We start from the raw sequence: 16,037 nt of genomic DNA, 5'->3' as shown, positions 1-16,037 counted from the left end.
CTCACACATGACAGAAAAATATTGAAGTCTAGATAAAGATGGTGTAACAAGCTGTATCCATCTAAACGAGTCAACGCAATTTTTTTAGTACAATCTGGGAATCCAACACTGTTGTTGAAATATAGATTGTATCTATGTATAAAACAAAGTGGTAATACAGGAAATCGGATGTACAACTGTATTGAACAAGTCTCATGTCTTACATGTTTCTGTCTATCTTTAATTATGCGGGTCATAGTTAGGATGTGTTCGTTTGATTTTATGTATATACTTTTGTATTTTGTAAAAAAAAAAATTTTATTGTATGATGCATATGATATTGTGTTTTTAATATACCAGAATAACCAATTCTTGGAATAAAAGTATAATGTACTTACATTTGGTTACATAGCAATTGTTTTTTAAAAGTTTTCGAATTTTAGTCAGACTTCAAATTAGATCAAGGGGATCGTTTTGTTTTTATATCTGAGCTCAAACAAAGATGTGATACAAAGATTGCAGGTGGTGAAGAATGCGACCGCCAGACTGCTTTGCCAGATTCGTAAGGCTGCCTCTATTTCAGGCTCTCTTTACAACCTTCACTGGTTTAACAAGAGAGAAACAAATACTCTTCACAACACACCAGAGAGAAAGACACAACTACTGTATTTTAGAGACAAAATCTTATTTATATTCTTTTATTTTACCAAATAGCAAAGTAGATAAAACATATAAATGTTAAAGATATATCAATAGACGGTTGCTCTAAGGAGTGCAAAGGAAAAGTGCTCCTGCGCAAGGTGAGTGAAAGGGACATTCAAATAAAAATGATTAAGGAACATAGTATCATAGTTTTGCACAGTGAACACTGGCTGCAGTAATGCTGGGAAAAGTAAGCCAGTGTGCATGGGCCTGTCATCAAGACAGTTTTATTTTATTCATCCACATCCGTTTCTCAAAAGATGAGGGTCTACTCAGAATGCATCATCCAAATTCGGGGAGGACTAATATAACGCTGTTACCCTGTATAGCACTCCACTGTACGCTAGTCCACTGTACCCCACTCCACTGTATGCTATGTCACTCTACCCTACGCAACTGTAGGCCAATCCAGTCTAGGACACTTCACTACATACCACTCCACTGTACGCTACCCCACTCTACTATTCCACTGCATGTTACTCCACTCTACGCTCTTCCACTATATTCCATTCCACTCAACGCCACTTCACCACTATACTGTTCTCCACTCTACGCTACTCCACTTTGCACTATTCCACTGTATGCCACTCAACTCAACAGCCCTATATGCCATTAGACTCTACAACACTCTATGTCACTTCGCTGTATCACACTGAACCACTCTAGTCTACTCTACCTCACTCCACTGTACAACACTCTACGACAGTTGCCCACATACTACAACACAGCATACCACTCCACTGTATGACGTCCACCCCAGTCAATAACACTTTACTCCACTCTATGCTCAACCACTACACTGTGCTCTACTCCGCGGCACTGTACTATATGAGACGCTGCTCCACTATATGACGCGTGAGACCACTCTACGCTATGCAACTCCACTTGACTCCACTGTACGACAGTTTAGCCCATGCTACGCCACTGTATGGCACGCAAATGTACGTCACTCCACTGCACAACACTCTACTCTACTTTATAAAACTGCACCATACAATACTCTACTGCACTGTATGCCACCGTACAACACCGTACTACACTGTATGCCCTAACCTCCACTGTACAACACTCAACTCTATTCCATTGTACAAGGCTCCACTGTACTCTATGCCACTCTGAGACACTCCACTCCATGACACTGCAGTCTACGATAATTTACTGTACAACATTCAACTGTATTGTACGATACTCCACTCTATGATACTCCACTCTATAACACTTTACTCCACTATATGCAATGCCATTCCACTCCACTCTATTCCACTCTAACTCACTCAAATCTAGGACTGATTCACAAAGGTTAACTTACACTTTTGTGTAGGCTTATGATTAATTACTATTAAATGCATTTTACGAGTAGTATCTTTACGAGTGGAGTTTCTGCACGTAAAAAGACAAAACTGTCCTATTTGTTTATCTTTAAATAGCAAACAATCGTAAAGTTACACAACAGTGTAAATGTACCTTTGTGAACCAGGCCCTATGATATTAGTCTGTATGACACTGTCCTTCACTATATTGTACAACACTGTACTTAACAACACTCAGTTAACTGACACTCAACACTACGATTTGAAACACACAATTTTATTAAAAAATAAACATCATTTCAATTTAATGAGAAATCTAAAGTTAAAGCTCATCTATAGTTAGGTTAGCTTTATTTATTCTTTCCATTCAAACCTAACTATAGAAACGTGAGAAATTTCTAAGGTTTTGTTATACCTTAAATTTAAAATTTACGCACCACTAGTTAGAACTTTAGTTTTTAATCTACACACCATCTTCAATTGACTACAAATTGCGCATCTCCGTACACAGTCTTGTCACCTCTCTCGCCACACTGAATTAACTATAACTAGCCACTCTACTATGTACTGTGCTCTCTGAAATTATGTCATTTCAGATATCAAAAGTGTTTTTATAAATACTATAATTCCACATGCTATAAATCATGTAATATAAAAGGGAATAACAAATGCATGGAAAAGGGGCAAATTATAGTTAATGTAGTGTGGCGAGGGAGTTGACAAGAATGTTTATGAAGGTGCCCTACATTACCTTGCGTGATGCAAGGGCAGCAGAAAAAACTTAGTAAATCTTCGCCTTTGGTTCTAAATGTATGCCTAACAGTTTCCATCCAGCTCCTAGATGCAGATTCATAAGTCATTAAGCTATATCACAAAGTCTGAAGCTTGTGACCTGCAAGTAACAGAGGGATCTCAGCAACAAAGTAAAAAGGATTTGAACTGTTTGCATCAAGTACAAATCTGTAATACAAAAATATAAAGTTGCATGTTACACAATGTGCTTTGCAGCATGCACTTTAACCCTCTATGCTATTTTATGATGCGTTCGGCCTACTACTAGACTGCCACACATCTCTCCAGCAAGAGCATTAACTACAAATTATCTTAGCATTATGATACACTGAAACTTGCTGTTTACACAAAGATCTGTGCAGGTGTTTTAACCCCATAATGTTTTTTTTGTTTAATAACATAACATAACATAACGTGTATTTGTAAAGCACGCGTTCACTCAGAGGTATCTTGGCACTGAATAACATATGTTTATTGTTACCCAACTCAATGGTACTCATTTTATCAACCTCAGATGGATGAAAGGCTGACTGACATGCCAGGATTTGAACCTGTGACCATGAAGTCGAACACAGGCTCCTGTAGTGGATGCATTGGTCCACTGAGCCACCTGACGCGGCCTATATGTCCCTATTTAGGTGGGATACATTTACTATCAATTTTGTAATCTTGCAATTTCATTATGAAAGGTTTTTTTTTAAGTGCATAAGTTGACTGTCAGAGCTGACTCCTTGGGACTCTGCCCCTCGTTACTGCTCATTTTTAGATTGCACAACTCATATATTAACAGGAAAGTGAGAGATTTCGGAATAAAAACTGGAGAAGGCATTTTACCCATTGATTTGCATTAAAGCAGATGCATCTACAGACAGGAGACAGTTAAAACAAAGCCAGTTTTAGCTTCCAAAATAGGGAATCTCCTGTCTGAACCGGGTCAATTGGCATTAATGCACAACTTGACCATCAGTTTATGGGATTCTGAAGTTTATTGTTTACATGTCCAGCGCTGTTTAAAAGGAAAAACTACGAATACCACAGGGCAAGATGTGTATGACAACACAGCACATGTCGCTATGCAATGCAGTGCTCCTGTCCTTGTTGCACCCATTGAGTGCTTAATAGAAGCCATGAGATCATTTCATTAATGAAAAGCCAAATGTTTTGTTTGTTTTCGTCCAGCATACATGCCAAAAGACCCAATTCAGGCGGGAGACTCGCGATTTTAGAATGTAAAAATTGATTTTTTGTAGCTGTCTTCCGCCTCTGCTACAATATGAATCGATGCGAAAAATGCATTTTCCCAATTTTGTTTTCAAAATCTTCCACTTTCCTGTTGTAAAATGTTGGCATGCATGCTCTTGACCGTTTTTCCCCTTTTCTTCTTATTCCTACACCATTCCCTCATGCTATTCTCTTCGCTTTGAATATTTTCTTCTAGTCTTCCTTTGTTTGCCTTCCCTTCGGGCTCATGTCTATTTCATAATTCAAAAAAATCATTTGGTTTTAAGGTCTTGTTATATTTTCCTTGTTCCCTGTTTATTCAACATTTTATTATCTATATTTTTAGGTCTCGCCTAGGCAGCGTTTACGCTGTTTCTTCGAGACATGCTTATTATGGATATGGGCATTAAGCTCCACCTATGCATTATATTGGATCCTTTCAGTGTCTTTTGGGATTGTTTATTTCATTGGTTTATTTGTTTGGTAGTATCTCTTTAGTACCCCCTTCTCTTCACTTGTAACTTCCCATAAGGACAGCCACTCTTACATGTGTCCTTACTCTTCAAGTTTCATTAACTCTTACTGAGCACTATTAATTTATGCTTTATTTGTAGTTGCTGTAGGAGGCACGACATGCTGTCCTACTTCGGCAACCCGCCCTGGTGTCTCATTGCATTGTGACTTCCCCCTTAGTGCGCTGCTCAATAGCAGTGCCTGGATTAAAACATTTTATTTTTTGCAGTGCTGCACACCATGCTTATTTTTAACATGGAGGCTGCACCAAACAAGGCTGTCCCTTCTCCTCGATTTTATTTGCTCTATTTATAGAGCCATTAGCAATCGCAATCAGGGAAAAAAGAGCTCACGCGGTCCCTGTTCAAGGAATGACGAATATAAAGCTTTACGCCGATGACATTGTTCTTTTTCTGGATTCAAAAATAGACACCTAGGCGGAAGTTATGAGGGTTTTTGCAGACTTCCAAAAGATAGGAGGCTATAAAATCAATAAGACCAAAACGGAAATTATATTATGCAATTGTGGTGTTAATTCTTTATTACCAGAATTTAGACAGATATACAACACTCGCCCAAATAGATATTTAGGGATTTATGTAACAGAGAGAGTAGGAAGACCTTTTTTCCTTAAATCATATTCCATTGCTGAAAAAGGTGAAATCTCAGTTAGCACGATGGAACTGCTCCCGTTATCAATAATAGGACGAGTTGCGATAATTCGAATGTCCATTCTTTCACTATTTAATTTCCTTTTTAGCGCAGCACCGTGTGCAATACAGACCTCTTTCTTTAAAGAGATAGACAGTATGTTCTCCTCTTTTTTATGGACAAATAAGGTACCAAGATTGGCACTCAGCACTTTAAATTATCCTGTTGCAGAAGGAGGATTATCCCTTCTGAATATTACAAATTACTATTATGCCACATTTACACATCACAGTTTTAGATTTTTCTTTTTACATCCTTAGGAGGCAGATAATTTCTTTATGAAAAAGATCCTACGGGAATATAAAATCATTGATCCTACAAGAGTTACTAAGTACCCTATGAAAGTACGTTACAAGACCCTTCAATGGCCACTTAAACAAAAGACCCAGCATTTAGCATACTACGATATTTTAAGAATGAATAATTCAACTAGGCATTCGAATATATATACGGGGAAAGAGGTATTTTAAAGAACAATATCCTAAGGCTGTGAAAAGAAAACAGGTATGTCCAGATCCAGGATTTCATCAGGGGGAACTGTTGGAAAACTTCGGCGGAAATTGAAAGGGGGCTTCAACATTCTAACACAATTTTAAAGTGGTAATTTATTAGATTAAAACCTATATTAGAAAAATTAGATATGGAAAATCTGCTCTACAAAAAGGGTATCAGCAAAGCTCTGAACTGCCCAATACAACGGAAGATTATCAACTGGATTAAGATTTTCGATGAGAACAAATCTCTCTCACTATATGAAAAAGTTAGGGATAGATGGAAGAAAAGGGAAGATCTACAGTTTTTAAATCAACCTGGAACAGGATTAATAAATGTAATGCAGTTATATTCAGAAGGGCGAATTTTAAACGCATGCAATATTATTCGAAATGGTTGATATATAGAACACCCTCTTTTCTTCATAAGATATACCCGCAAATAGAAGATAAATGTTTCCATTGTGCAGAGAAAGGCACTTGGACGCATATCATTTGGGAGTGCCCCAAAATTCGGATTTTGTGGTAGGAAATCGAGAAATATTTCAGATTTACAATAGATCCCCTTATTTCAATCGATGAATCCATTGCAGTTTTGGGCTGCTCACCTGCTATCTCTACGCACGAGGAATGCCTGTTTATTGCAACATTAATAGCAAGATCCTTAATCCTACAACTCTGGAGAACAGAGAAGGTACCTACCTTCAATGTATGGAGAGCAAAATTGTGTAAGGTACAATAATTGGAAAAGAAATATGCAATAAGATCAGGAGCAATAAGAAAGTATGAGAAATACTGAAGTGTGTTAGTATGTTGTATTTGGTATACAAGGATAGAAAATATGTGTGTTAGTATGTTGTATTGGGTATACAAGGATAGAACATATATGTGCGTACTTATCCTGATGTAGCACTTTGCACTTTACCTTAATGTGATCTTTATCTGTACTTTTGTGATATTTGGTATAAACGAATAGAATATATATGTGCGTATCTACCCTGATTTAGCACTTTGCACTTTAACTTAATAGGATCTTTTTCAGTACCATAGGAATATTATGATAGCACTGCTGAGCACTTTGAAACGAGTATTTATATTTTTTTTAACATGCATCTATATTGGATATTTAGCACTTTTCACTTTAAGCTTAAGCCAATCTCTTTTTTCCTCAATATTCTGGAACATGTATTTATATATGATATTACTGTATGTTTGTAATACCTATGAACTCTCAATAAAAAATAAATAATAATAAAAAATCTTTAACATGGAGGCTGCACTTTTGTTTGCTTATGCACGGCTTGCCCAAATCAAATTTTCGAACATTTTATATTCATTTTTGGCTGCAGGCTATGCCGCGCTTTCACTTTCATAATAGTGGTTATGCCTTGCTTTTGTGCACATTGAGCTTGATATTTAAAATGGTGGGTGTGCTTTTGTTTTCTTCTGCACGGCTTGCCAAAAACAACTTTAAAACATTATTTTATTCATTTTTACCAGCACGCCATGCCACGCTTTCACTTTCATAATAGCAGCCACGCCTTGCTTTTGTGCACACTGCACTTGATATTTAAAATGACGACCGCACTTTTGTTTTCTTCTGCACGGTTCACCGAAAACATCTTTTCAAACATAATTTTTTTTATTTTTACAGCGTGCTTTCACAAAAGTGGCCATGCGCCTTGCTTTTATGCTCACTGTGCTTGAAATTTAAAATGGCGGCAGCTCTTTTGTTTTCTTCTGCCCGGCTCGCCAAAATCAACTTTTCAAACAGTATTATGTTAATTTTTACCAGCGTGCCATGCTGTGCTTTCCCTTTCATAATACCGCCCTAACGCCTTACCTTTGTTGTGGAGCATTAAGCCAGCATGAAGCCCACTTATTACTGGGACTTCAAGCACCCATCCCTTCTACTGTAAGTACATTTCAATCTAATGAAAACATATTTTTACTATTTTTATTATTTCCAGAATCCTGTATTGCACTTGTGTCCCAATGTTTTGTTTTGTCTTAATAAGTGCGATTTCCTTCGTAGAAGTGTATTTAACATACTCGCACTTTCATGTTACTCAAGTTTCAGAGTTGCTGCCTTGTTCCCTCTTATGCACCCCTTTTGCGGTGCTGCCCCATGTACAATCGTGTTAACACCCCTTTTAGGTTGCTACTCCTTGCTTCGTCGTGCTACATATGCTGTCCTATAGGTCTTTTTGCTTAGACCTGCGAGTAAAACAAACACTGTCATGTACAACACCAATAGCTCTAACTTTCACAATGCAAAACCTATTGCATTGCAAATTTATGTATTTATTTATGCATTTTTATACAGCGCGTACTTTACCCAAAGGTGTCAGAGCGCTTTACAATAGAACCAAGCACGTTACATGAGATTTCCAAACTTACACGTTACAGATACAAAATCAAATGCTTGTTTAAGACCCCTTGGGATTTATTTTGTAAACAGTAGCTCTGCTGCTTCTGTCTGCCCATCTGGAGACATCGCTGAGAACCCTCACTGCTGCTGTGGCTAGAGAAGAGCCGGGGAGCTGGCTAATAGATTAGAGCTCCGAAGACTGCCCAAGAGCAGATGATATGCGATCCCGCGGGGAAACCAGATATTAAATAGCACCGACAGTCACATCCCGAGCTTGCTGCCCAGTCCCTAAAACACTCGACCGAGCCTCAGACAAGCAACGGTGTTTATTCACGCAGACTTCACAACCAATGATTCTGTGCAGAGCGCTATTATTGGGCGAGATGCCGTCATATGCACCAATCGTCGGGCACCTTACATACTATCGTCCCTCTCACTATCAGAGTACGCCCAGAATAATTTCAGCCATGTGATTGGCTGGCATGTGACCCGGAAGTACTGGTTTTACGAATAGGATCACCTGTGGTCCGTGTAAACTAGAGAGCAAGTCAGCCTGTAGCAAGTACGAATAGATCTACGTGCACAATTGAGAGCAGTATTATTCACTAATGAACTATTTAAATATTTATTTATGTTTCCTCAACATAGTGATACACCCTCACTTCCTTCCAGCACTTCTTTATTGTTTTTACTTTTTACAAAATGTGTTTGGGACATACTTCGTATAGTATCGCTTCGGAAATCTTCGACCACCCTTTTTCTTTCTTAATACGAAATGTTTCATTATTCCCCTCTAACGTCTGCCAATATTCTCGAGATGCATTACGGCACTGTTCATTCCAAGATGGCGAGTGCGTTTCCGGTTTTGTTTCGTGGGCGGTGTCTTTGATGCTTCGCATCCACGTGAGCGGACTTGTATTGAAGACTCGAGGGAAGGAAAGCCACTGCTGCAAACATGCAGCACGACGATGTGAGTTGTGATCTATACGAGATATCCTGTATAACCCCCGGGGGGGGGGCGGGTAACAGCATTAATCCTGCGCTATTATAAATGAAATGTATCTGTTTTGGTACTAGACGATAACGGTGTCCTAGCAGGATTCTGGTGGGGAAGGAAGGGTGCACTACCAGGGAACTTTTCTAGTGTGTCAGGTAGATCGATAAGGCAGGTAGACTGGTAGGATATTTCTGTACAGTGGTGAAGACAGTCTGAGAGTACTAGGGGTTTATGAGAGTAGCAGGGTCTTTTTGGTAGATACTATGCAGGCGGTATCTATTAGAGCTCCGCTAGAGAAAAGGCCAGAGCTTTACGAAGCGTGCCAAGAGATGGTGGACACCACCTACCACCATGTCAGACCACCATACTACAGGTCATTACGGACACTGTTACCAGTCCTAAAAGTTTCAGCTACAAATCATTCATGTTCAGGTCTAAATTTTCATTACTTTTAGACCTCAGAAAAGAAACATATTGGACACCATTTGGACTCTATTAGAGCCAGCTTACCCAGTACTTCCTGTTTGTACCAAACCATGAAGGCCAGTACATATTGAAGTGACAAGTAGGACTAAGGATAGTGAAGATCACCGACAAGAAACTGGGGCTTTCTCCCTTGTCCTAGTCATAAGTTTTGAGGAATATCAAAGCTTAACTAGCCTCAACAGCAGTAAAGAAAATTGAGATAAAACCATTTTGTTTTAACCACAACTGCAGCACTGTTGGTATCTAATCATTTTGAAGGAATCAACTTTTCTAGACCTATGGAGTCTGGTTTCCTTTATTTTAGAAGGTGCATTGCTAAAGAACTCCTCTAAAGATATGGCCAAGGTACTAGGAACATGCACATGGTCTTATGATCCTGTAATGTGAGTGAATCATAGAGAATGAAAACATTCCAGTAATTGATGAATTGTTACTCTTAGCCTTTCTGCTCTCTCTTAGAAGACGTACCATCCAAAGATCTTTTCAGAATTGTGCTCTTATAATAGTTCTGTCTTGAGTAGGTTCTATTTTGGATTTCTGAAGTTTGATCAATAGCCACTGACTCTGAAAGCATGACCAGGATTATAGTTTCCCATCGATTCACAGCCTCCTCTCTCAATGTGGCATGAAGTAGCCAGTTGACTAACTATTGGTAAATGTTCCAAGCCGTATTTGTATAGTGCTGCTATTCACCGGTGTGGGTATCGAGGCGCTGGGTTGCTGGGCTCTGTCGTAAAGCTAGGTCTTGTGTCTTTTCCTGAATTCCACCAGAGAGGGTTATGTCCGGAGGTGGATGGGAAGGCTGTTCCAGGACTTGGCGGTGACCTAGGGACGGCCCTCCACTGAGGCTTTAGCGGATGTGCGGTGTCTGTGCAAGGTCTCTGGCGGGTTGGTGGAAGTTGTGACGGTGATTGCTGTATGCAGGTCCTTGGTCGTGGACGTCTTTGTAGGCGTGTGTCAACAGCTTGAATTGGCATCTTTTCAGGACAGGAAGCCAGTGGAGGTTCCAGAGGTGAGGGGTGATGTGGGTTCATTTGGACAGGTTGAGGAGGAGTCTGGCCGCTGAATTCTGTGTCTGCTAGTCTCCTCACGGGTTGGGTAGTGGTACCTGCATATGGGTTCCACCCTTTGAGATGTAGACAAACCACCAATGGTGTCATCAGCTTTGTAAAGATTTTTCGTTGCTGACTTGATTCCAAAGGATGATGCCTGAAAATGGCAGTACATATCTCACAGGCCAAACCTTAAAAAGGTATGATGTTCTTTGGTCAGTAAAACATGAAAGAAGGTGTCTTTCACATCCACTGTGACCATGGAGGCACCCTTCAGAATCACCTGTATGATGTCCAGTAAGTTTACATTTTGAAAGGTATCCTTTTGATTTATTTGTTTGCCTTCTGTACATCGATGACCAATTTGAATTCCCCTTTTGTCTTGGGAACCAGAAACATTATTGAATGACACCCCTTTCTTTTCTGGGCACCACAACTATTGCCTTCTTCATTGTCAGTGCCTGGATTGAAGACATCAGTGAATTTTCTTGATCATATTTTTGGAGCAAGGAGTAACTATGGTCCCCGTCTCTGGAGGTATTGAACTTGACCTGATGTCCTTCAGGACCTATACATCAGAGGTGGATCTTCCCCATACTGCCTTGAAATGCCTTAATTGACATCCTTCTTTTCAGACTTATTCTTATGACCTTTCCTCTACTGTTACCCGAAGTAGCCAGACAGTTGCTGGTGCAACCAAATGAAGGTTGTTGAAAAGAAGATTTAAAGATGGTCGAGTACTTGAAACTGAAGATCCTGTATACTGTCTAAATTATGCAGAACTTCTCCTCCTTAAATAGTCAGTGAAAGTTTTCTTCTGGTATTGAATTTTATAACTGCATTCCCTCAAAAGGCAGGCGTAGTGCTGTTGACTGCTGGAATACATCTATTTACCACTCCTTTAGAAGCAGATTGTATCTTGCTGCAATATTGTAACCCTTTGCCAAGGTTAAAGAATGGGTTACATCGAATGCTGTCATAGAGAATATCTATCAGATTCTCCATTGCTTCCAATAAGGTAGAAAATTAATCTCTATCTTCTACTGCCTTAAATGGAGACTTAAAGTTCGAAATTAGCGATCCGCTAGTGGAAAATGACTGCTCTAATTGCCAAGTGGGCACCCGCATAGTTCTTAAGTGCAAAATCTTACTGTCAGTCTTATCCTTTTCTCATCTATCAAAGTACAACTAACTAGCCAGACAACCAGGGAATCGGCTGCTAGCCAAGTTGCAGAGAAGCAACAAAAAGCTACATCACCCATCTGATATGTGTAGTAAAGTCAGTGTATTTAGAGTCCTCTCCCAGCACCAAACTTATTTAGCAACTTTTAGGTAAATTTTGTCAGTTAGTATAACCTAGGCAATTGAAGTAATTATTCTCATAAAATTGAGATAAAACCTTAGGTAGAAATCATGTGTGAATGCAGTAAGAACCTCTTTTAAAGTAATTGCAAATGTTGTTTGTTCACTAAGGACATTCTAACACAGCGTGTTGAAATTATGCCTCGTAGAATACCATCTTCCATGTCAACTGTTGTAGTTATGTGAGATAAGTGGTGGCCTAAAAAGTCGGGTAAGAACAGAACAATGTTCAAGTCTCAAGCTATTGCTGAAGGTACTCTAAGATGGTTGATTATTTTTAGATCTTCCATGGACGACTTTGACAAGGTTCCTATAATGAATGCTTACCTGTTTTATAAAGACGTAGCAACAACCACCAAATAGACTTGCATAGATGTTTACGCCAATCCTGACTTTTATAATATAAGAATATATATGTTGATGTATTGTACTGATGCCTGAAGTGATCAGCACGTATTGCAATGCAGTAGTTTGCAAAATGTTTCCACTTTGCTGTATGACATGCAGAAGTGGAAAGATATTGCACTTTAAGAATACCCTCACACTATTTAGGAAGCTGCAAGTAACCCCATTGTAAGATCTCAAATGCCAGATTCGTAGATTCTAGTACAATGAAGTTGTATGTAAAAGGTTTGTGCAGTGTTGCCCTAGCAAGTCTGCTTGATTCAGTAACTTGTATAATTTATGTACAAACATTTCCATAAGACAGGGGACTTATTGCTGGCAGGGCCAGGCTTGAGGAACGTGGACACCTGTCATAGAAATATGATTAATTTTGTGTATGGTATATTGTACAAAATGTAGATGGTCATATGCACAAGCAATTGTTAAACTAATCTATCCACAGAGAATTCCTTAATGACCGGTTCTGTGGCAGTGCAACTTTGGTCTTTTCTCTTGCTTGTTGCAGACACCTCTGAGAGTGAAAGAATTTGTTGAGGACACTTGTCTTGATGTCCCTTTTGGTGTGTGAGTGAAACTGTTGTACAGCTGTAGATGTTCTGCCAGAAGATAAATCTGTGCTCCGTGCCAAATCTGTTGTCCTGGACAGCTGAAGAGTGCGTGCCTCCCTTTTGCTACTTTAATGCATTTTTATCATGCTACTCTGCACAGTAGCATTCATTTGTTATATAGTATTTCTTGGCAAATCATGAATCCCAAAGGCGTTGCTATCAGCTCCTTTAAATTGATATGCTTTCGGGTGTCTTTACTTCTATTTTGTCTGTCAAACAGCAGTTCTTATAGGTGTGCCCATGGCACCGGGGATGCATCTGTTGTAATGGTTACCAGTGGCTGAAGGTCTGCATAAGCCTAGGAATAGAATTTAATTGTTCCACCTCTGATGTCCGTGCTGTACTCTGGATGATAACATAAAATCCTTTCAGGCACCAAAAACTTGACACCATTGACCCACCAAGAACTCTTGTAGGGGGCACATTTGTAAACGCGCATTGGGTACTAGTGAAATGTAACTACCATTTTCAGGACGTTCCTTGATGTCCGAGGTTGTGATAGGTTGGTAAAGAGAAAACAATTTCTGATGTGCCAAAACACATTCTGTTGTTGGGTTATCCTGAGACTCTACTGAACTGAGAGCTGACCCCCAAGACGTTTTGTATTTATACTAGTGGCAAATGTAATTTCTTCAAATTAATTCTAAATAAAAGGGTATTCAGAAAAGTGATTTTGAGTGGTTTGGCATTTCTGAGATGTTGTTCTCCTTTTTTAACCATTCATCCAAGTAAGAATAGATGTGAATACATTAACTTTGTAGATTTGATGCCAAACCTGCCACAAATTTGGTTGATACTTTTCGTGGTGACATGCCAAAAGAGTGGAGTTTAAACTGGCAATGTTTGGAGCATATTGCACATTTTGAGTATATTGGCAATGAGCTGGGTGCATTGGTGTGTGGAAGTATTCATTCTTAAAGTCTAATGTATTCTGCAGGCTTATGTTGACCTTCTTAAATGTCACCCGCTTTGAATGTGTTTTGTGTATTCCTGTTGAAAAATATCAAATCTTGAATAGGCCTCAGTGCATATCATTTGGAAACAGAAAGTAGACTGGGTACACTTCTGACAAGTTCCGACAATAGAATGATCCCTGTTGGTTCTTTCTTCCTTCATTAGATGGTTTAGTCACAACTTTTTAAGCTTGATGCCACAGCCAGTGTTGACTTGTGATTATTTCCCTCACCACTGCGCAACAGCAAACTCAATAATTCCCCAACAGGTGTTACATTAAAATAAAGATGCACTGATTTATTGTTTGGTTGCATAGGGTTTTGCATTTCTTCCCAATGGTGACTTTCTTATATGCCGAGCAAACCTTGTGAGTTGCAAGTCCTTTTTTAGGTCTCGCCTAGCGTTGCAACGCATGTGTTGCTCACTCTGCGAGAGCTATAGTAAGAGAGGAGATTTCTGAAGGGGACTTGAAGCCCCGCCCCTCATTTTCATTGGCTGGCGTCACCATTTTGCTAAACGGTGGCCTGCCATTGGAAATGAGTTCTTTTTTATTGCAGCCCTTTTCGTCTGGCCCATCCTGACAGGATTGTCTGCTTTGCGGCTGTCGCAAAGCAATTTCTTATCTTTAGGGGGGCCATCTGTGTTTTTGTTTCGTCCAAGTCTGCACACCGAGGGGCCATCTGTTTTTTCGCATCCTTGTAATGCTTGTTTTTCTGTCTGTCTCGCTCTCTTTCCCTTCCCTCGTTTACAGACAAGTTATTTTTTTTTCTCTTTTATGCCTTTTCTTCCTCACACAACAGGCATGCTGCTTCTGGTGTCTGCACGGCACGACGGGGGGGGGGCTCTGATGCAGGGCTTACCTGACACAGGGAAGCATGTGTGGAATAGTGCACACTTGTGACTAAGGTGGGGTTGTGTCAAGTGCAGTGCACGTCATTCATAGGTGACAGTGGTGTTGTCTGTGGTGCATTGCACGTCTGTCATTCTGGTGCTGCCTCTGGTGCGGTGCACAACAGCCACGGGAGAGAGTTTGTTGCAGTGCATGCTTATTAATTGGGTACTGTAGGGTGGGGACACACCCCTGATTCAGTGCGCACCAATCACAGAGAAGCCATGTGTCCTAAATATTGAGAAATCACGGTTGAGCTTCATGATGAGTTGTTTCAAAATAATAAATGATTTAAAGTGTCAGTGTGTTAACCCAAAAGCTAAATCTGCTGAGCCTTCCTCAGGACAGAGGAGGAGTTTTAGCGTGCATGAACATAGTTCAGTAGGGTGGATAGCTTATTGAAAAAGAACAAGGTACCTAGCAAGGTTTAGTAGTACCTGATAGGGAAAAGTGACACACCGGTCAAGGGCAGAGGTGGGAACGTAAAGTTGAGCTGCACCTCCATCACTACAACAAGCTAGCAGGACCTGTGTCTCTCTGTGCCCTTTTCACAGTTCAAGTATCTTTCTGTAGCCTCTCTGCCCTCTCTCACCTTGTCCTTTTTTCGGGTTCATCCTCCCCCTTTTGCGGGCCTCGTTCCCCTTTATGGAGATGGCGTTTAACTCTTGTGCAGGCCCTGTCACCTAGTTCTCTTCAACTGGCAGTCCTACATGCCCAGTCTCTCCTTTGCAGGCCTGCTCTCTTTTTGTCCTCTCTATGACCAGTCTTCCTTTCTGTAAACCCCATGCTCATTCTGGCGCTGGGCAGGTCATGACTAATTGTGCCTTTTCAGACTCCACCTTTCTCAGCACATCCCTGCGACTGCTTCTGTCTTCGACAGCCTCCTTCACTCGCTATTTATTACGGGGAATTGTGTTCTGCAGACATTTTAGAGGTTGTTCTATTCCTCTGGAATTGGGGGGTTGAAACAAAAAAAGACTCCGATATCAAATATAAAAAAATCAAGTAACCGAAATAGCTTTGACTAATGCACCTTTCTGCGTATGAAAGTGCAAAAATGCAAAAGATATGTGCTTGGTGACATACCCATTTTTCGGTCTCGCCATTGGAAAACAAGCATTGGCATAGTAATAGGTGTCGCATTTTCGTAACTTTAACATTAGTATTGTAAATGACAATGTCTTTTATTATTGC

General features: G+C 40.0%; 1 protein-coding gene across 2 annotated transcripts in view; it reads left to right on the top strand.

The window, feature by feature from the left end:
* Positions 1-8,590: 8,590 nt before the first annotated feature.
* MAK16 (MAK16 homolog) overlaps positions 8,591-16,037 on the top strand; it is a 68,494-nt gene continuing 61,047 nt past the window's right edge. Inside the window, exon 1 of one of the 2 annotated variants that reach the window (XM_078666182.1) lies at positions 8,591-9,060. In XM_078666182.1, coding sequence (XP_078522308.1) covers positions 9,046-9,060 — 15 coding nt within the window. In that variant the 5' untranslated portion in view covers positions 8,591-9,045. The remainder of the gene's footprint in view (positions 9,061-16,037) is intronic. The other variant, XM_078666181.1, reaches the window with a different exon arrangement.

The sequence above is a fragment of the Lissotriton helveticus genome, chromosome 11 (assembly GCF_964261635.1).
Source record: "Lissotriton helveticus chromosome 11, aLisHel1.1, whole genome shotgun sequence".
Classification (NCBI taxonomy): Eukaryota; Metazoa; Chordata; class Amphibia; order Caudata; family Salamandridae; genus Lissotriton; species Lissotriton helveticus.
Note: the sequence above shows the minus strand (reverse complement) of the source record. Positions and strands in the feature narration are given on the sequence as shown.